Source organism: Corvus hawaiiensis, chromosome 21 (assembly GCF_020740725.1).
Source record: "Corvus hawaiiensis isolate bCorHaw1 chromosome 21, bCorHaw1.pri.cur, whole genome shotgun sequence".
Lineage (NCBI taxonomy): Eukaryota > Metazoa > Chordata > Aves > Passeriformes > Corvidae > Corvus > Corvus hawaiiensis.
In genome coordinates, this window is record NC_063233.1 from 2,361,329 (window position 1) to 2,381,395 (window position 20,067).

At 46.7% G+C, this 20,067-nt stretch overlaps 1 protein-coding gene across 2 annotated transcripts; it reads right to left on the reverse strand.

The window, feature by feature from the left end:
- Positions 1 to 1,058: 1,058 nt before the first annotated feature.
- Positions 1,059 to 19,004, reverse strand: UBAC1 (UBA domain containing 1). 2 transcript variants are annotated; one of them, XM_048325473.1, is made up of 10 exons: positions 18,826 to 19,004; positions 14,881 to 15,001; positions 14,569 to 14,642; positions 13,714 to 13,821; positions 13,018 to 13,135; positions 12,256 to 12,364; positions 10,893 to 11,124; positions 9,618 to 9,704; positions 8,789 to 8,927; positions 1,059 to 6,490 (listed from the first exon to the last, which is right to left on the reverse strand). In XM_048325473.1, the coding sequence occupies exons 1-10, from the start codon at positions 18,961 to 18,963 to the stop codon at positions 6,375 to 6,377; spliced, it is 1,242 nt and encodes a 413-aa protein (XP_048181430.1). In that variant the 5' UTR covers positions 18,964 to 19,004; the 3' UTR covers positions 1,059 to 6,374. The 2 variants fall into 2 exon arrangements, with proteins under 2 accessions (XP_048181430.1, XP_048181431.1); XM_048325474.1 differs by having other exon boundaries at positions 13,018 to 13,120; positions 18,826 to 19,003.
- Between the last annotated feature and the right edge of the window lie 1,063 nt (positions 19,005 to 20,067).

A 20,067-nucleotide genomic window follows, 5' to 3' on the forward strand; every position in this document is an offset into this window, starting at 1 on the left:
CCGGGACGCGTCCCTGTGCCGAGAGCGCGCCGGGAGCTGCCAAACACACACCAATTGCAGCCCATCCTGTCACTCACACAGCAGCACTTCTGCATTTTCAAGGTGTGGATTTCTGCCCAGACCTGCTGTACCAGTTCAGATTCAGAAGTGTCATTATCTAATGATACATCCCAAGCTGCTTTAAGGTAATTTTTTTTGTTTTAATTTTACATTAGTGGAGAGCCGGACCTTTGAATTGTCCTGCTGCTGAGCTGTGCATTACAGCAAATCTGAGTTAGGGCCTGCATTTAACACCACCACATTTACCAACGTGATCTGAGCAAGCAGCATTTTGATGTCTCATACTCTAATCCTCCATCTCTCATGGGACACAATGAAAATGCCTCTCAACTCCTCAGCAGTTGCTGTAACTGCTAAATAAACAGGCTGCTGGCAGGTTCCTTGCCCTGAACATGAAAGAAAATGCTAATGAGTTAACCCAACTGAACCAAAAAACCCCCAACTGAACCCTACAGATTCTCTCTCCTTCAGAGAAACAACCTCACACATTTACACCATCATCAGCTGCCTCCAGGGCACCCACAGAGGGGGCCAAAGCTTGGAAGTGCTTCCCAGATCCCCAGCAGCAGCGCTGGCACCGACAGCCAGATGGGAATTTTGGTTACGTCACATGCAAGTTGCTGCATCCCACCAGCTGCTGCTTGCTGGGGCTGTTTTCCTTAATGAGGGTTCCCTTGTTGGGAAAGAAAAGACTTCAATTTGTCAGTCAACAACTGTCAAGATAAATCCCTCTTCAATGGCATCGGAACATCCCAGGGGATCACCAGATCGTGTTTCACAAAGCCCTTGCATGAATCTCCCCAAGTGCAAAATAGAGAAATAACTTCCAGGTGCAAAACCAGCTGCTGTACCAGGATTTCCTGCACAAACTCTGTGACCAGCTCTCAAAACACCCCACTTTCTGAGAAACAACTCCAGCAACCTGCAGGTACAAGGAACACTGAAAAACAGGGATCCATAAACCTTTGCTGCTCCTGCAAATGATGGTTCCGAACACCTTGTAATAAATCAAAAAACTTTATTTTGAAGATATATTATAAATGTACAGCACACACAACATCAGTGTCTGGGGTGATGTGTGAGCAGGTTTAAAGCCTCAGCATTCATTCCAGCCCCGGCCGTGGGCTCCACATCTCCACACACACAAGATTCCAGCCTGAACAGGTCTGGCTTTGCCAACACCTCCCTAACTTCCAGGAATATATTTCAGAACACAACAGCAACTGCTTAAAATGATCACAAATTAGCAGCATTCCTTGCTCTTGGCCTGGAGGCCTTCTGCAGGGAGCAAATCCTGCTGGTTTTCCTGCTCAGGGAGAGGTCAGCGACCCACGCGAGCGTGGCCAGAATGAATCCCGAATTCCACAGGCTCAGGGACGTCTGCCCTAGTTTAAGCTTCAGAAAGTAATGTTACACCTCAGGAAGAGCTGTGCATGCCACACACCGGCGTCAGAGCCAGATCAAAGTTATCCTATGCGGTACCTAATTGTTGTATACACAGGTGAAATGAAAAAATGTGAAGTCAGTACCTTGCAATGTAATTTTACTGGTGCTGCCTCGTGGGAAGTGCTGGGTAGCAAATCACATTCGTGTACAGTTCATTAAGCCATGATAAAAATATGCAAATTAAAAATCTCTACAGGCCTCTGTTACCTGCTGCAACAGAGACACTTGGGTTTGTGGGGCTTCGTTTAAAACGTGATCCAATTTCCTCCCTCTCCCCAGAGCACGATATAAAACTATACCCAAATTCAGTAAGAATTTAATGCATTTACATTTACTGAAGTTCACATGCTGCAAACAGGATCTGCATTGAAGATCTTCAAATCTAGGGCAAGAGGTCCTTAAAAAACCCCTTTTGCTACACCTGGATGCGGGGATGGAGGTGAGAACATTCACGTGGACGTAAGATCCCATGCAGGGAGGTGGGGATTGCCCCACACTGCCCTGCCACAGCCAGCACAAATCCTTCTGAGGAGGAACTGTCCCAGAGAGGGGGATACAGGCAGGACCTCCAGCCCCAAAGCTCCAGGACTCTCAGTCGGATGGAAATACCAGCTGGAAGTGCCGCTGTTCTGTTCGTTAATAAAAATGGTATTTATTATTAAAAGTAGAAAACCAGGGTGGTTACTTTGGATGAAACACTGGCTATCCTGTGCACAAGACTTTGGGAAAATTGCCACTGGAGCAGAGATCACAGCAACCTGTGCCTCTCCCACAGGCAATGTTTGCTGACAGTGTCGCTATACATTCGTTTGGTGCGATGCTTATTTCAACACCTTCCAAAATACATTAAAAGATCCTCAGCCCACGGATCACAATGCCTAAAAAAAGTAATTGTAACAGTCCTAACTAAAAAGGATTTCAATAACCACTAAAGAGTTGCTTGGATATGAAAATCAATCTCTGAAATGCAAGTTTGGTTCTAGGAGAGGAGGAAAGAAAGGAGGGTCAAGGTTTTTGGGACAGGTCTGTAACAGGGGCTGCCAAGAAGAAGCCACGAGCTGGAGGTCTTGGAACTCGTGCAGGAGAGAACCTCACACCTTCCCAGAGGAGGAATGCCCTGATGGCTGCTTTGGGAACCATGCAAGTCAATTTTCCAGCTGCATGGAGAACACAAAACGTCCTGGAAATGGTGCAAAGCCCGGCGAGCCCTGACGCAGCCGGGTGATCCCGTGTGACCATTTCCAAGGAGGGATGCAGCAATCCTAAAGGAAGACTCAATGTCACTGCTCACCAGAAGAGGAGGAATGGCAGATTCTTTGGGCTGGACCAGGGAAAGAGGTTCAGCAGGAGAGTTACACTAGCTCAGGCTCACAGGTCAAGATAATCAAGGTCCAAGCTGCAAAGTAGCCACTGGCCTTTTTCCCAAACACATCCCTTTAAATGCATCCCCCTAAAAAGAGAGTATAAATACGAAGCCCTGAGAACAAACTTCCATATAGTACATTTCCATTAAAAATATCAGTGTTTTGATGACACAGTTTTAAGTTAGATACATTTAAATAAATAGCTGGCTACTTGCAAGAGGCCTGCAACATCAAAAGGTATGAGATTGTCTGGCTACCAACGGGGCAAAGAGCAGGAACTGTAAGAATCACACTGTTAGTCACCTACCACCCCATCCCTTTCCTGCTCCATCTCACAGGCTTCCAAATATTCCCTTGACCACGGTAAGAGAAAATTAACTCTGACATGTCTCTGCTAGTTTGAACTTGAGCACCCGAGGTGCAAGCACAAGTAAATCCTCACTGCTGTGAGCAGTTCTTCCTCACAAAACCTGCTGGTTTTACTGAACAAAAATCTGTCCCATGTGTCCAGGGATCTCTCACTGGTCCTCAGAGCAGATCCCCCAGGGAACAGGACAGTTCCTCACCAGGCAAAGCCATACACGTTCCTTGTGCCTGGTGGCTGCACATTCCAACTCCTGAGTGGTGACATTTCAGTTTTTGTAGGTTGTCTAAAAACTGGGCCAATCTGTGCCTTTTCCAGCACAATGGACTCAACTCCCCTCTGCATTTTCAGGGATAAAGCAGCAATCCCACCCCTGGGGTGATGGGACACAGCCCCTGGTGTAATTCACACCCCAGCACCACAGATGTCTTGATCAATCCCTTCAACCTCAGGGTAGTTTTTGGTGGGTTTAAATCAACTCCTGGGCCTTGCTGCAAACACCACACTTCCTAAATTCTGGTCTCCTGCAGCTTTTGGCAACGGCAAACTTCAGTTCTCACAAGCCAAGCAGGGCTCTGCTCAGGCCATCCCAAACAACACATGAGCTGTGGAAGTGTTGAGCTCTGGAACAACAAAATCCAGAAATAACCACATCTCCTCAAGCCTCCCAGCATCCTAAAGATGCAGAATTCCTTTATCCCTACGGTCTCCTTACTGCTGCTGCTGAACCTGGGCATTCTCACCTTCTATTACATAGGAATAATTTGTTTTACTGCTGCTTTCCCCTGCACTTTATAACCAGTTCAGTGGCACTGAGGGGTCCTGGCATTCCAAGGGAGGCAGCTCTGAGCACTTTTATCCCTCTGAGCTCCACAGCCACTCCACCATCCACTCCTGAAATCAAACCCAGCATTTCCCAAGCCCTTACCTTCTTTAAAGGGCCACAACTGCACCAAAGAATCTGTTTGCTAAGTCTGAACCTCTCCTTATCCATTCAGAGCCAAAAAACCTCCCACCAAACTACAGGGTAGTTTTTTCCAACTTTGCCTTCTAAAAACACTCATTAAAAGGAACATTAACCAGAATCCTGACCGTAGAGAAGGACATTTATCTCTGACATTAAGAACTTCAAGTAAAAGAGTCTTCTGGTATTATTATAAGCAAAAAGCTTCAGGAGTAAGCAAGAAAAATGGGTAAAATAATCAAAATCTTTCATAAGACCACAACATTCAGTCACAGCTACTCATGAGGAGCTGTGCTGAGCTCACTGGAGTGCAGGATCAGGCTCCTGGCTTTAGTTACAGGACAAGGTTATAATTTCATGTCATGTTGTCAGTCTATTCTTAGCAAGAGCCCACAAAAATGGTTTTACTGTCCAATTTGAACAGAAGAAGCATCTCTATAAAGCTTGGAATTTCTAAATGTAGAAGTAAATATTTCAGCAGTCATCAACTGTAAAGCTTAATATGAAATTACAAAATAAAATTTTAAAAAAGAATCCTGGGATAGTAAGACAAGATAAAATCTCAGGCTGCTTTGATTTCCCCACCCTTCATATTAATTATGAGAAATTGGCAACTTCAGTGCCTCAGCTGCATAACAGCACAGAGCAGATGCCAAGTTCAGGCCAAAACTTGTTGTAGGGTTTCAGATTGCATCTTGCTGCATTTTTGTTTAAAAAAACTCCAACTGCACATAAATCCCTCCCACACCTAAAGAGGTGACTTGCAGAGCTGCTCAGGATCTCCCTGTTTGACAGGACACCTTTGTGCTGGTTAAGGACAGGGTCTCCACCGGGTTTCTCTGCAAGATTTGCCTCTTCTGCCTTTCCTGCAGGGCTGTGAAGCACAGGGCATGGCAGGGATGATGACAGATGTCAATCACATCACATTATTTTCACTGAGTTGAAAATAACCCCCTTTTTTTAGCAGACTGCTAAAAAAGTAACACCTGCAGAGCCCAGTCATAAACACCAGCTGGATATTCACAGTGAGTTCTGTTCTTAATAGCTCAGAAATCCTCTCTGAAATCTCAAGCCAGTCTTCTGGCAAAATAGGAAAGACCCAACCTGACAGTCTTGGTATGACCATGATAAAAATAAGGATGAAGAAAACCCACTTCTAACTCAAAGATAGCAATTTCAAGCGTGCTTTAAATACCTTAAACAAGATAAAAACCTGTGTGGTTCTGCTGCTTTACAGATCACCAGCAACCCCCTCCCCATGCAATTCAGCTGCTTTTTTTTGTAAACAGAATAAAACCCCCACGAGCCCCTTTCCAAAAGCGTGCACATAAAAATGGGAAAAAAACCACTGTGTGAACATATCCCTCCTTGCAATGGGATATGGCAGAGTTATGAGCTTAGGAATTGCAGCCACTCGGGAATTCAAGTCTTGATGTGGTGAATTCTGTGGTGAAAGAGATCCTGCACCTGTATGGTACCTGACAGAGAACCTCCTGCAAGTACAACCCCTGTGGGACTGCAACAACACTAATGCAGCAAATAAATAGGAAAAAGTAATGTTATTTATTAGAATTCCGTCTCTGAATGGTTCTGCTTAAATTAGAAAGCCAGATAAACAAGCTTGGATAGAAATGTGCTTGCTCTCCCAAGATTTGGGTTTTTAAAAAACATTTCCTAAGAATCAATTTTTTTTTTAAAAAAAAAGCAGTTTTGCAATTGGATAAGAGCCATAAATTAATACTGTATGGAGATGATTTATATCCTATGCTAGTGGTCAGTGACCTTTTGTAAACACCAGCCAGATCCTAGCAAAACTGGCCAGAAAACTGTCACAGGCCTTTTGAACGAGCAATAGTTCTTTCCAACAATCAGATTCTTAAGCGTTTTCACAAAACCTTTTTCCTATTTTTTTTATATATATATACTTTATTTTAAACCTAATACCTGAAAACATAAACAAGTCCTCAAACCTCTTCCACTAACACTAAATCCACAAGGCAACTCACTCCTGTTGGCCGTAACTACGAAAGCTCTCGTGAGAGAGACCCCTCCAGCCAGGATCTCCCCCCTTCTCTCCCTTCCATCCACCCCCTCCCAACCATCCAGGCACCCTCCCGTGGAGGTGGAGGGGGAGTGAGGGGCAGGGGGAAGTGGCACAGTGCACTGGCAGTTCCCTCTACGTGCGATTCAGCGTCTGGAAGATTCGGGAGATCTGTAACATCACCGGCCCCGTTTCGGGATCGTTCATCCACTGAGTGCTGTTCAAGGGGTTTTCAAGCATATCCTCGAAGGCTGCCAAGAAACAGGGATTGCAACAATTAGTCCTTCAATGTTTGGGAGGTTTCAGCAGCAGGACAGTGAGAAATAGCTACAGCTCAAAGGCAGTGCCCAGAAATGTGGGATCCACGTGTGTTCAAGGGTTCCCAGCCTTGGATGATGCCACAGGCTTTGTGCTTTCCTCAGCATTAAATTCACTGCACACAGTGATTAAATACTCAGCCTGGATTATGGGCCAGCCCATGAAACCTCAAGGACATGGGGTTGAAAAGGTGAAGCCTTAACAAATGTGTCCTAGCCTCAGTCTCCAGGATCATGAAATCCACCCATCCATTCCTGAATGCTCTCCTGCAGCTCCACTCCTCTGATCAAAGCTTTTTCCACATCCCAGCCTGGATTTCTTGCACCAGTATCCTTTTCTTCCTTCATACTTAACCAAGACAGTTCATGGAAAGCACAGTCACCCCGTGCCTGTTCCCTGTGCTGCCCTTTGCCTGCTCCATGGCTCCTCTGGAGAGGAAATCAAGACAGCAGAAGCAGCAGCAGATGTGCCAAAGGCTGCACAGAGCCAGCACAAGTGTAGCCCCTTAAGCCTCCAAATCTCAGCACTTTTATCTCTTCATAGAGGCCCCTGGAGCCACCAGGGAAGCAGCACCTTGTTCCTCCTTCCTGGTGTCTGGAGAGTAGGGGATGTCAGAGAGGCAGAAGGGGAAAGGTTGGGCGTGCTGAAAAACTACCTCAATTTCTGAACAGGGAAAGTGGTCCAAATATTTAATTAATATTCTTTCTGTCTTTACAAGAAGCTTTGCTGCTTGTTTGCTTTTTTTTGTTGTTTTATTTCATCTAGTTTTGACTCTTCTACTCATGCTGAAGGAACCAGACAGGCACTGCAAGAGCCAAGCTGCAAATCTGGCAGAGGAATGGGCCAGGCACTGATTTAAGCCCTTTGAGCTGGGCTCCTGGACATTTGAAGCCAGTCATCACAGAATGGGACAAAAAAAGCAGCTGCACAGTCACCAAAATGTCAGTGTTGTAAGAGCCTGGTCCAAGGTCAGCACTAATTTTCCCAGGAGTGTCAGTGCACAAAGCTCAAGTGCCATTAGTGGGAGCTGGAAGTGCCCAGCACCTCTGAAAGGCTCCTTATTAATACCTCGCTCAAGGTCATGCAACTTGCCTCCAGGAAAGCCCAAAATAAAATCCAGATCTCCCCTTTCAGCACTTGAACTACTTTCTTTTATGCAGACTCACAAGCTTAAAACTAAAGATTTATAGATATTCTGTAAGGAACTCATCAAATGCAAAACCTCATTATTAAAACCTGTGACATAAGCAATTTGCAGATGTATCATTAGGAATATATTCTCTGATGTTCATCCGAGCTCCACAAGCTCCTATAATGGCATTTCATTTTCTATTTATATTCTGAGCTGCAGTGTGGAACCCCTGTTGGAAATGAAGAGACCATTTGTTCAGAAATCAAGAGTGGGAAGGTTCTGCTCTTGAATTATTTAAAGGCTTGCAAACTCTCCTAATTACATTTAAAGTGGTATTTTTAAAGGTCCTCTTGAATAAGCTGTGCACACAGCCTTTATTTAAAAGCATTGCTTCAAATAAGTTTTGAAGCCAAAGATTAAATGCAGAACGTTTTATCTACATGACAGAGCCAGTCATTGTTCTGTGTTGTCGAAAAGAGCAATTCCTCAGGGATGTGAGGCTCTGTGAGGCTCCTCAGCTGGGTACACACTGTGCCCACAGCCTTTCTGACCATGAGCACACAGACTTTACCACAGAGCTGAAACCCAAGCAAGGGGAAGGGTGTTTTCCCATTTTATCTCCATTTTGATAGGCAAAGCCTTAGCTCAGCCTTCTTGTTTGGACACTTTTCCACAAGTTCCCTTCTGTCTCAGTGAGCAGGCCTCACGCACAGGGAGCTGCACAGCAGGAGACTGCCTTGTTTTTTCTGTGAAATAATCAGAGTTCTAGACAGACATTCCCGATTTTTCCCCTCGTGGCCAAAGGGAGCACACAAAAGGTCTCCTAAATCCACAAAAGCATTGCAGCCAGCAGCTATTCAAGTTCTGAGTTCAGCAAGTGTAATCCTGGGGAATTAGAATCATTTCTGGGACAGCCCCAAGGCCTGCTCTGGGTTCAGCTGAGCTGCAGGATGAAGCAAACTAACAGCAGAGCTGCTGCAAGCGAGGAAAAGGCTCCAGAGCTGCCCCTATCCCCCAAAGGGGGCTGTCACCACCCAGCTTCTCCTTTGACTTCTTGGCAAATCCACATCTGTGCAGCAGGAACCCGCACAGGACTTACCTAGTAGAGTTTTAGGGTTGGTGAGCCCTAATTGTACCACTGGGTTTTCTAAGATGGCTTGGAAGAGAGGGCTGTTGGTGTCAATGCCCTTATCTAAGTCCTCTGGAGAAGGTTTTCTGTCTCCCAGCAGCCACTCACACTGAAAGAAATCATCAGGCACATCAGATGTCATTAGAACCAAAGTGTCTCTACTCAAATTGCTAATGTGGCATTTTAAAAATACTTCTCCCTCTCCCGGTTAAAGCCTGAGCTGTACATTTCCTTTCACACATTCATTTGTACCATCCAGCCCAATATCCTCTCTCCAACAGCAGCCAGCACTGGATACTGAAGAGAGGATTCCCTGGCTGTCAGCTGTGTCCACAAAATTTTCCTTAACATACAGCAGGGGACTAATCAATCTTGGAAAAACTTCCTGTTTTCTGATTCCAAAAACAGTGGAAGCATTGCTGCCAAATGCTAATTTACACACTGCATGGTTTGACTGTATCCTGGATCATTTATTCCTGTCCTAAACCAGATATTCTTGGGAATACCTTTTCCTTTCTCATGATAGCACAATCTCTTTTGCAGACTGTGGTGAGGGAGTTTCTCAACAGCTTTTCGAAAACCCAGCCTCAACCTCACAGACCCTGAGCTCCTCTGAGGAGCCCAAACCCTTTCTATTCCAGCTGTGTATCCAATCTGAAAGAGGCACAGAATTTGTGCTCCTGAATCTCCAGTAAGGGCTGACTTCATGGCAGATCAAAACATGACCCAGTTCAAGGATGAAAGCATCAGTGGGACAGACCCTTGGAGCAGCAAGGAGCGGGAAGGACGCTGTACTCACGGCTGCGTTTTGCTGGTTGTTGTTCACTCTGAGTGCATCCACCACTTCCTTTTCATCAAATCCCATCTCCATCAGGGCAATGACAGCCTAGAGCAGAATCCCACAGCTAAATGTTACACTTAGAACAGAAATGAGAGCAATCATATCCCAGAGCAATACGTGGGGTAAAACCCCTCATAGTTTCTGTTTGCAGAGCACTCAGCAATTTTATTGACAAAGTTTTCAAATATTCTATATCAAAAGTGTCTTTATCATGGAAGAAGAATAAATCTTGGGAGTGAAGGTGGTTCCTATCCTCAACACCGGAAGCTGAATGCAAGGCAAAGAGCAAGTATAGTTGGGGTAGAAAAGAGAAGGAAAATGAGGAAAAACACCTCATTTGGGAACTCTCCTGTCACAAAGCTCTTGTTCACATCTCACTGGCAGATCAACCCTGATGTGCATTTGTGGTTCTATTCACCCCATCTAATTTCACTTCCCAGGCTTATTACACTGCTGGTGAGTGTGATGTATTCAGACAAACACACCCAGATATTAGCATGAGAATGTTTCATTGTTTAGAAATCGCACCCAGGCCATCAAATGCATTTGCAGCTCTTAACCCAAATCTCAGAACAGCCAGCTGTAAACCCAAGGTGCCAGATGTTGCAGAGCCCCTCCTGGTGTGTTCCCATTGGGAGAACAACACATTCCCACTGCAGATCCAAAAAAAAGGCAACTTCTGTGTTCACTGCAAGACTTTAATCTGATGGTGGTACTCGTCCTTGTTCCCTAAAACAATAATGTTCTTCTGTCATTTCCACAGAATCATGGAATGGTTTGGCTTGGAAGGGACCTTAGAGATCGTCCAGTTCCAACTCCCTGCCAGGAGCAGGGACACTTTCCACTAGACCAGGTTTTTCTGAGCCCCATCCAGCCTTTTCTAGAGCCAGAGGATCTGCTCCTGTCCTGCCACCCTTCCCTCCCAGGCTGCAGTGAAAACAACAATGCCAGGGGTCTGGAGCTCACTTCAGTCCTCTCAGAGCTTCCAGGTGCAGAAGTAACAGTGCCAGTCATGGAGATCCTGCTATCCCAGACAGCAATGCATTCCTGAGGCAATATCCCTGAATTTAAACACTCCCTGAACACCTCCACTGAAATACTGCCAAGCCAGCCCAATATCCATCTACCCACAGGTCTCATTTCACTTATTAACTAAACCTTTATTTGGATTTCATGGTGCCCACAAAATCCCTCCCAATGCCATCAGTTCCACAGGGGATAAGCAGCACCTACCCGTGGGTCTGGACGAAACTCTCTTTTCCTCCGGATCTTCTTGAATATTTCCGTCAGCTCATCCTTGGCCTCTTCCCCGCCCTCCTCCGAGCTGGGGCCTGCAGCTGCCTCAGCAGAGGAGGCAGCACCTTCAGCTGGGGCTTCTTCAGGAGTCTGACCTGGCAGAGGAGCATCCACAGAAGGGTCATCAGCGTGTTCTATCAACCACTCCATGGCCTGGGTCACCGACATGCTGGAAAACACGGGAACACTGGGATGAGACACTCAGATGTGACAGCTCCACATACATTCATTTATTCCCATGGTGGATGCACCTGCAGGTTAATTAGTACCTGAAAACTCATAAATAAAGTTTTGGAGCTAATGTCAGAGCACCTTGATTCTCTGGGCATCCACAATCTTCTCTAAAGCTGTGAAAAGAGAGGATCCAAGTCCAACTTGGACCTGCAACCCAGATTTTAGAAGGCATTTCTGAGGCAGTCACCTCACTCTCTTGCAGCATCTGCTTTGTTTCCCAAAGAAGCAGCGGCTGTTTGAAATTGTGGACAGAACTGCCAACATAGCACGTTCCTAATTTACACTGGAACCACATCTCAGGTGTCAACAGCTCTGTTCCTGAGGGAGAGGCAGCAGAACACCATGGTGTGCCAGCATCACTTGCTGTGCAGTGTAACTGCTCCAGCAAAAGGATCCTCAGAGCTCCCAACACCTCTTCCCAACAGGTAGAAAGGGAAAAGCACAGATAACAATAGTGCAATGAATGTGTAGTTCCACGGGACACACAGGAATTGTTACATGCTCATGGAAGGGAAAGCCTTTGCCTATTTGGCTTTTCTGTTACCACATGAAAGCTGCAGGACAAGAGGGGAGAAAGTCTTCCTGCAATACTGGAAAAGTGTCACTGGAATATGTTGTGGACTCTATCACCAACATTTTTCCAGAATGGCCTAACAAACCCCTCTGAGGAGGGAGGCAGTACAGCTGGCTGTTCTTGGGGCATGAGAAGAACGATGTAACCTCCTGTTTTCCTGCACTTGCTCTCTGGACTTCACAGTATTCTTGGAATTTTTAAAGATCAGCACAAAGTATATTTCTACAGCTGAAAGGCCAGGGTGGATGGGCTAAGTTTGCCTTTTCCTCTGTAAAATTTGACTGTAAAAGCTGAAGACCCACAGACCTTGCAGAGCACATCCAGCACCGATCCCCCTTCCCTGTGCCACCTGCACTCTGCCTGAGGCAGCACTTCTTGGAGTTAATACTTTCTCCAACCTCCATTTAGGTGACCCATATAAGGAAACAAAAAAGATGCAAAATTGTGTTAAAGCACAAGCAGTAGGGGCCAGGCAGGTGCTGGAACACTCACTGGTTCAGCCGGAGGGCTTTGACAGCTCTGCTCTCTGGGAAGCCCATCTCGGTGAGCTGGCGCAGCGCGATCTCGTCCACCCTGTCCTCCTCATCCTCATCCAGCATGGCTGCACACACACAAACAAAACAGTGCTCAGATTCACTCGAGGCTCATACAAACCCCTGTGTCAATGGAATGGCATGTGTTAACTTCATCCCCCATTCTCTCTCCCATCCCTCCTTTTGTTTCTGCCCCCAGTTTGCCACCTCATCATGTAATTTGCTGCACTCAGCTCGCTCCGGCTCAGATTGATTCTTCCAGGACAAAGACTTTGCCCAGATGTGTTCAAGATCTCAACCAAAAGGCCACAAACTCTCACGTGACCACGGGATTTCCACACAATTAAATATATGAGATTCACTGAAGATCTGTTAATCATTTCTCTAGAAATTAAGTTGGATCTGGCCGTAGCAGATCTCAAGGATGAGCATTTCCCACCAACCTGATCAAGAGCCAGAGTTTCTCCTCATTTTACTACCTCCTTCTGCATTTTCAACTATTCTTTACTAGCCCCACTAATAATTTTTAAATGGAACTTCTCACCCATCCCAAAGGGACCTTTTATGTCCATGACTTTCATCCACAAGGTGAAAATTTTGCCACAAAGCTTTCAGCAGCTTTGCTGCCACATCAGTGTCTGAACTTCACTCTGAGCCCACTCCTATGCTCCAGAAACAAATTCCCAGGATTGAATTAGCAACTCTAAAGATATGTTCATACCATTTGCCTTCTTAAATAGTTCAACTGCATCTGGGTTCAGTGCTAGCAATTTCTGTGCAACTTCTATGAGAGACACTAAAATCTTCCGGAGCTCTGTCTGGAACTGCAAGAAAGGAAACTGTCAAAACATTTAGACAGGAAGTTACCAGCCATCAGTGAATCTTAATGTATCTATTGTTAGTAACACAGCAGCAGCCTGGCCCTCTGTACACAGGGTTGCTTTATTAGGGCTTTATTTTCATTGTTTAGTCTCTCAGGAGGTCTGGGACCTTCCTGTGAAGCGTTACATAGAAGCAAAAGCTCCTGGGCAGAAAGGTCCTTTTATTTCTACCACACCCAGCAGCAGTCAAGGAAGGGAAAAAACCCACTGCAACCCCCTGAACTATTTAAGACTGAAGAAATAAACCCCCCCAACTTCACATCTGCCACAAATCCTGAATGTGCTCTGAGGCTTTTCCAAGCACAAACAAAACATTTAAAATCATAGTTTAGGACAGTATTTTATTCTCACTAAACAGCATAAGCTGTGTCTAAACCTTAAGCTATTTAATGTACATTACAGACACCTGAATTTCTCTTATAACGAAAACAGAACTGCATTCACAGGTAAGAGAAAAGCTTCTATAAATATATATATATATATATAAAAGCCTGTTTGGGTATTGGTGTGTGGGTTCAAATAGATGCAGTACTTACATCCCTCATGTTGTGGTGGGTCACGGTGCGGTCCACGCTGCGGGCGGGCAGGTTGGCAGTGGCTTTGAGGATGGCATCCTTGTCAGGAGCCTTCTGCTCCTGCTTCCTCTGCAGGGAAGGGAACAGGAGCAGGTTTCATAACCCATTAGCCACAGGACAGAGAACACAGCAGAGAGTTTCACGTTCCTCCCCAAGACACCAAGCAGTGCTCTGTCACTTGTAATGCCATGGATTAACAGCTCCAGGAGCATCCTGCAATTACAGGACTGAACTGGGCCTGTTGGGCTGCCCCACTCTCAGTCCTTACACCCAAACATGCAGGGGAATTCCAGCATAAAGAGGGACAGTGATGTATCCCAGAGAACTGGGAGGCCTCTGAGTTTATGTGATACATCAACTGCAGTACCACTGGTGCATAAACACCATCCTGACCTCAGGAACAATTCCAATAAAACAAAGTAAAACAGTAAGGGGCAACATTTCAGGGTTAGAGGGTGACAAGTCACACAGAGCTAAAGGCAGAAGACAACCTGGCAGCAAGCCAACATATTTCTTTGGGTTTTCAAACAAACCAAGGCACTTGCTGAAATGCATTTTAATTATTAGACATTTGTTCAAAGATGAAATCTGTAACATTTCCAAAGAGTGTATCTGTGTGTCTTATTTTAAGGCAGATGTCCTCAGAACAACAGTTAAAAATGTAAAATCAGCTTCCTCTACGTTGGGAAAAAAATAGGAAGTAATTCCTCTGGAATTCAACTGGCAGCATCTGCCTCTCCAAGGAGAGTACATCACAGTAACCCTTCCACATAACAACGAAAAAGCAGAAGTTAATCAGAAGTGTCTTGGACTCACCTTCTCCTCTGCCACCACATCTGCCATCTTGGGCAGCAGCGCCGGCGCGCGCTTCTTGATCAGCAGCAACACATCTGCAAGAGAAGGACACTGCCACAGGTTAGAGAGCCTGGGAGAGCAGCTGCTCTGAGACACCCCACAAACTCAACTGCTCCTGGAGGTGAATTCTGTGTTAGCTCCACTGTGGCATTTATTTAGCTTCCTATGTCAAAGCAGAGAGTAAATCTTTAAAATGTTACTGTTTGGAATTTGCCAAATGAAACCCAACCTCCTGCTACCAGGCTGACAGAATTCAAACCCAGACAATCTCACCTCTGTCCTGAATGTTTTCCTCCAACACTGTTTTTGTGTCTGTCAGCACCTTCTCAGAAGTAGCATGGATCAGCTTATGATGTGTCACAGTTTTGGGATCCTCCAAGCTCCCAGGAACACACTGCAGGAGACAATAAATACTGCAGATCACAAAACACAAACTTGGCACTCAGGATTCTCCACATACAAACTGTGCATCATTTCCTGGCTTCTCAACAGCTTAAGCCAGAGGTCAGTGCACATAAAGCATTTTATTCAAGAAAATTATGTTTGATTTGTGCCTGTGTGAGTGGATTTGTGCTTTCTCAGGACACCTCTCTCACACTAAATGCTGGGAGCCTTGGAGATTTGGAGCAAAGCAAGGATGCTCCAGGACCCACTGCTACATTAATTCTGCAGCAAATCACTTGGGTCCCTCACTCTTGGTGAGCAGCAATTGGTATCACAAAGTAAAAATGCAAATCTGCCAAGAGCAGCAGGGTTTTGCAGGAGGGGAGGCTGTAATGTTGCCGTATGTTCTCATTTGGAGTGTCCAAACAGGACTCCCTGCTTCACCTAGCAATTATTATTTACTCTCAGAGTAAACAAGCCACTGCCAGCAGTGATTTTGGTTTATCTGACCTTAAACTGGGCAGTTTCTGCACATTGTTTCAAGCTGAAATCAAGAGATTTGGCTGCTGGAGCCCTAACCTGGGTTCCTGCTGAAAAGGCTGAACCAAAGTTCTGCTCACAGCTCTTCTTCCCAACCATAAATAATCAGAATACAATGGAAATTTTTTTTGTGCTCATTCCTTTATTGCAACTCTAAATTGCATGTCAATTAATTCACTAGGAAATCAGTTCAAATCCTAAAAAAAGAGTGCTCACACAGGCCTTGAGCTGCCTTCCTCCTCACACCAGAGTGGCTCCAGATGCACAGTGAGAGATTTCAGGAACATTATTACATCAGTGCATCTAGAGGCTTCCAATTTGTTTGAGTGCAAGAAGAAATCAAAGTGCTTGCAATTCCAGAAAGGCAAAATTAGAAATAACAACCTACCAAACCCCAGAAATTGCTGCTGCTGTTCCCACCACAAAACAGGACACTTAATACTGACCTCGCCTGCTCTGCTCACAGCAAACAGCTTTTAACAACACTTCTAAATGTTTCTACCAAGCCACTTCCACTTGTCCATATCTGCACAAGAGAACGTTCCTCCTTCATGCAACAGAGCCATTCCCAGAAATCCCACTGAAATCCCTAATATTGATGGAGCATTTAGTGCTGTTCATCACCACCTTTCCTGCTGACTGCAGCTGATGGAAAGCTCAGCTCCCTGCTGTTTTTCCAAACAAAACACACTTGTTTCCAACATGGATTCCAGTCCCTCACCTGAACCTGTGCTCGGTTCTGACACCTCACTGAGACTGAGGTGAGAACATCTGAGTCCTGCTTTGTCTAACAGGAGCCTCTCAGGAATCCTCCAGCTCATGAAGTGCTGAACCAGGGCCAAAGACTCCATTAACAGCTGGGAGAACCTCCTGTAATGGATCTGATCAGGTGCCCAAAATGCCTGGGTACGTCAGTGGAACATCTCTGCAAACAAGCTCAGAATATTCCTGTTACAGATCCTGAGAGTAAGAGAAGCTGAAAAGGGCAGCTGGGAGGTGTGTTTGGGGTGGGACACACAGACCTATTACCCTATTTTTCCCCAGCACACATGAAGGAGTGTGTGAGGACAATCACGTAATAAATGTGGGCAGTAATTAATCATAAAACTAATAAGGTAAAAGTTTAAGCAAAAAAATTAAAGTTCTGTGGACACCAATTCTTATTTCCTGTTCTTCCAACCACTTCATTAACAACTGCAGAGAATAGTAGGGCAGATAGGAGCACTACATACACCAAAGAGGCTGCTGAGTGAAACACCTGGCTTATCTGTACATTTTAACATGCCCTGGAAATAGAAAAAACACCTGACCAGCAGTGCCTTTACTCACTCTCACCTTTTCTTTTTAATTCTGGAGTTCCCAGCAGGCTACTCTGCCTGGCAGGTGACAAACATTTGCCACTGGTGATGCCAAGCACCTCTTGCAAAGCTTGGAATCCTGGTAAACCACAAAGCTTTGTTTGTTTTTAACTATGAAATAGCTTGGGTGTTTTGGTTTTTTTTTTTTCTGCTTTTAATAACAGGAACATTTGAAAATAGCCCTGACACTCCCTCCTATTAAACTTGGGTGGCTTAAACCATCTGTTTAAACAAATGATGTTACAGGTAAAGAGGCAAACCAGTGGGAAGGGTTTATTTCTTTAACAAAAGACCCCAAAATATCAAATTTAGGGGGAATAAAGACATCAAGAATGGCACTTCAGAGACCAGCCAGCATTTGAATATTATGGAAGGAAAAGTGACCACTTTTTCAGTTCCAACCTGTTACAAACATCTCCCTTTGCTTCCTGAGAGAATGATTTCAAAGATGTTCAGGAACACAATCATCAGTCTCTTAGAAGAGGTGGCTGCATCAATTATCTCAAGGGGTTATCATGATTCAGGCCATGATCAGAAGCCATGATTTTTCCAGGTCTATTTTTCCCCTCCATACAACTATCTGTTATCCATTATGGTTATGGAAATCCACCTCAGGAGCACAAAGCAGCAGAGAACGAAATCAAATGTCACTCTGAGTTATCAATTGTCTCTAAACCCGCTCTCTGTCCATGCAAAGCCATCCCCTCTTGTCCTGGCACTCCATCCCTTGTTATATAATCTCTCTCCCTGTTTCCTGTCAGCTCCCTTCAGGTACTGGAAGGCCACCTGGGCACCTTTATTTCACCCAGGAAATAAAACCTTTAACCCTTCAAATGTGGGTTAAGTGGTTACCAACTACAGGCATCTTCTCCTATTGCGCTGGTTTTATGGGAAAAAAAGTCTTTGCAAGACTATAAAGACAAACCCTCCTCACCATTAAATGTGATTTAGTGATCTGTGCTCCCACAGGGAGGAGTTGAGGCTCCAGCTTTTGCCAGCTCCACAGTTCCACGTCCCTCAGGAAGAAATGCAGCAGGTCAGGAGTGCAGCTGCCAGGCCAGGCTGTGCTGGCCCCAGACTCCTGGCCAGGGGTCACCACGCTGCTGTTGTCAATCAGGACAGCAAAACCCAGCTGTGGCAGAGCTTCCAAACTCAAACCTGAAACCACTGGGTCTGACACTGACACACCAGAGAGCCTGTGCTCCCCTGCTCTGCTTCCACAGCCTGTGCCTCTGCTTTGGATACGTTTTCCCCTGCACACAGCGAGAAGTGATTGACCCTTTGGCCACTTGCATCAAGACCTTATTGTTTTAAGCACGAGGAGAGCATTAGAAGAGCTTTTATCTCCCCCAGAAAACACCTCCGTTGTTCCCGTGCCAGCACAGGGTGAGGCTGCACTAAGATTTTAACAAAACAGGTCATTTCTCCTCCACGGTTCCTACCTTCCCTCTTTGTTCAGGCACAGAAACAAACCAGGCTGTGATCCAACGCACACCCACCAGCTCCCACAGCACGGGCAGGAGCTGGTGATCTCTGACACCGCTGCAGAACACACGCCAAACTCCCTAACCAAATGTTACAAAGCCATTTCCGCCCAAATCCTCCTTTCCCGACACACTAAACTCGCCGTTTTCTTTCCGTAGGGAAACTCTCACGGCGTTTTCTTTCCGTATGGAACAGTTTCACGTAATTCGGGGTGGGGAAAGCAGACACAGCAAACCAGGACACAAAGCCACCTGTTTACCTCAGCTAATGTTATTTTTTTCTCTTTTTAAAGACATTTACAGGGCGTTGGAAAAATCAGTTTTCCTCACGCGACAGTTTTCCTTTCCCCTGGACTGTTAACTCCGGTCGTTCTCCCGATCCCCGGTTTCCAGCCCCGCAGATCTCCGGACGCTCTCGGTGGCCCAGCCCGGCCCCGGTGCCCGCTCCTTACGTGCTTCAGGCACCGCTCCTTGAGCTTCTCCACCGTGGTGTCCTCGGGCACCTCCTCCAGCCACTCGGCGCCCTCCATGGTGCACACATGGAGCCTCAGCACCTTCCCCGCAAAGATCTTCTCCTCCTGCACGAACATCGCCCCCGGTCCCGGTCCCGCCGCTCCGCCCCCGCCGCCGCCTCACCAGGCCCCGGGCAGCGCCGCGCGCTCCCGCCCGCCCATGAAGGTGACCCCGCCCGGCCCGGGAGAGCGACGGCCCGGCCCGGGCGGCGCGGGGAGCGCGGCGGTGGCTGTGCCCGGCCCGGCCCTGCCCGGTGTCACCGCCGGTGTCACCGCCCGGGCCCCGCCGTCCCTCCGGGGACACGGCGGCGCTCCCGCCGCGACCGGAAACGGAAATGCTGGGCACCGCGGCGCATGCAGGGAGATGTAGTTCTACCGCGGCGGGCTCCTCCGGAAGTGAAGGCGAAGGAACACCCCTTCACGCCCGCCCCTGGGAGGGCAGTTAGGGTTTTCAATCTTTAATAAACCTTTAATAAACCTTACATAAACGATTAATGACACTTAATGACGTTTAATGACGTTTAAGACCGTTTATCAACGGCTCCTCTGCGCCGCAGTTAATACGGAGCTGCCCCGCTCCATTGTGGGATCGCGGTCTCTCCCCGCCCCGGTGCGCGCTGGGACTGCGGCGCTTCCCGGTGCATGCCGGGAGTTGTAGTTCCGTTCCTCGGGGCTCGGGCAGTCCTTGAGGCGGCCCGGGCACGGCTGGGGGGTCGCGGACACTCCGGGAACACCGGGAGGCACCGGGAGGCACCGGGGCGATGCTGCTGTCCCGAGCGGAGCGGGATGGAGCGGCCGGGGGCAGCGAGCATTCCCCCTCCGGCCGTTGGAGGGGGCCCGCGGGCTGCCGGTTCCCGGCCCGCTGCCGTTCTTCACCGTGGGACTCAATTCCCAGCCCATAGGGGTTATTTGTTTTTATCTTAGATTATTAAAATTTTTACGTCTTGTTCAAACCGTGTTGTTTCCAACTGCTCGGGCCCGAGCTGCGCCAATCACTTGGGTTCGGGTTTAGTAAGCGTTGCAAAGTTGTTGCGAGTTTAAAGTACGTATTTATTTAAATTAAAGCGATAGATTCGCTCAAGAAGTGGCTCTCCTGTTTTCCAGCTGCAGAGGTTGAAAGTGTGGGTTTCTTGCGGAGGCATTTTGGGGCTCTGACAGCCCCAAAACACATCTGTCCCAATT

Excerpts from the sequence above, each read along its gene's own strand:
- UBAC1 (XM_048325473.1), bottom strand. The coding sequence starts at position 18,963 with ATGTTCGTGCAGGAGGAGAAGATCTTTGCGGGGAAGGTGCTGAGGCTC. Across the intron at positions 15,002-18,825 it reads AGGAGCGGTGCCTGAAGCAC|TGTGTTCCTGGGAGCTTGGA; the intron begins GTAAGGAGCGGG and ends TGTCTCCTGCAG. Across the intron at positions 12,365-13,017 it reads ACTATTTAAGAAGGCAAATG|CCATGCTGGATGAGGATGAG; the intron begins GTATGAACATAT and ends GTGTGTGTGCAG.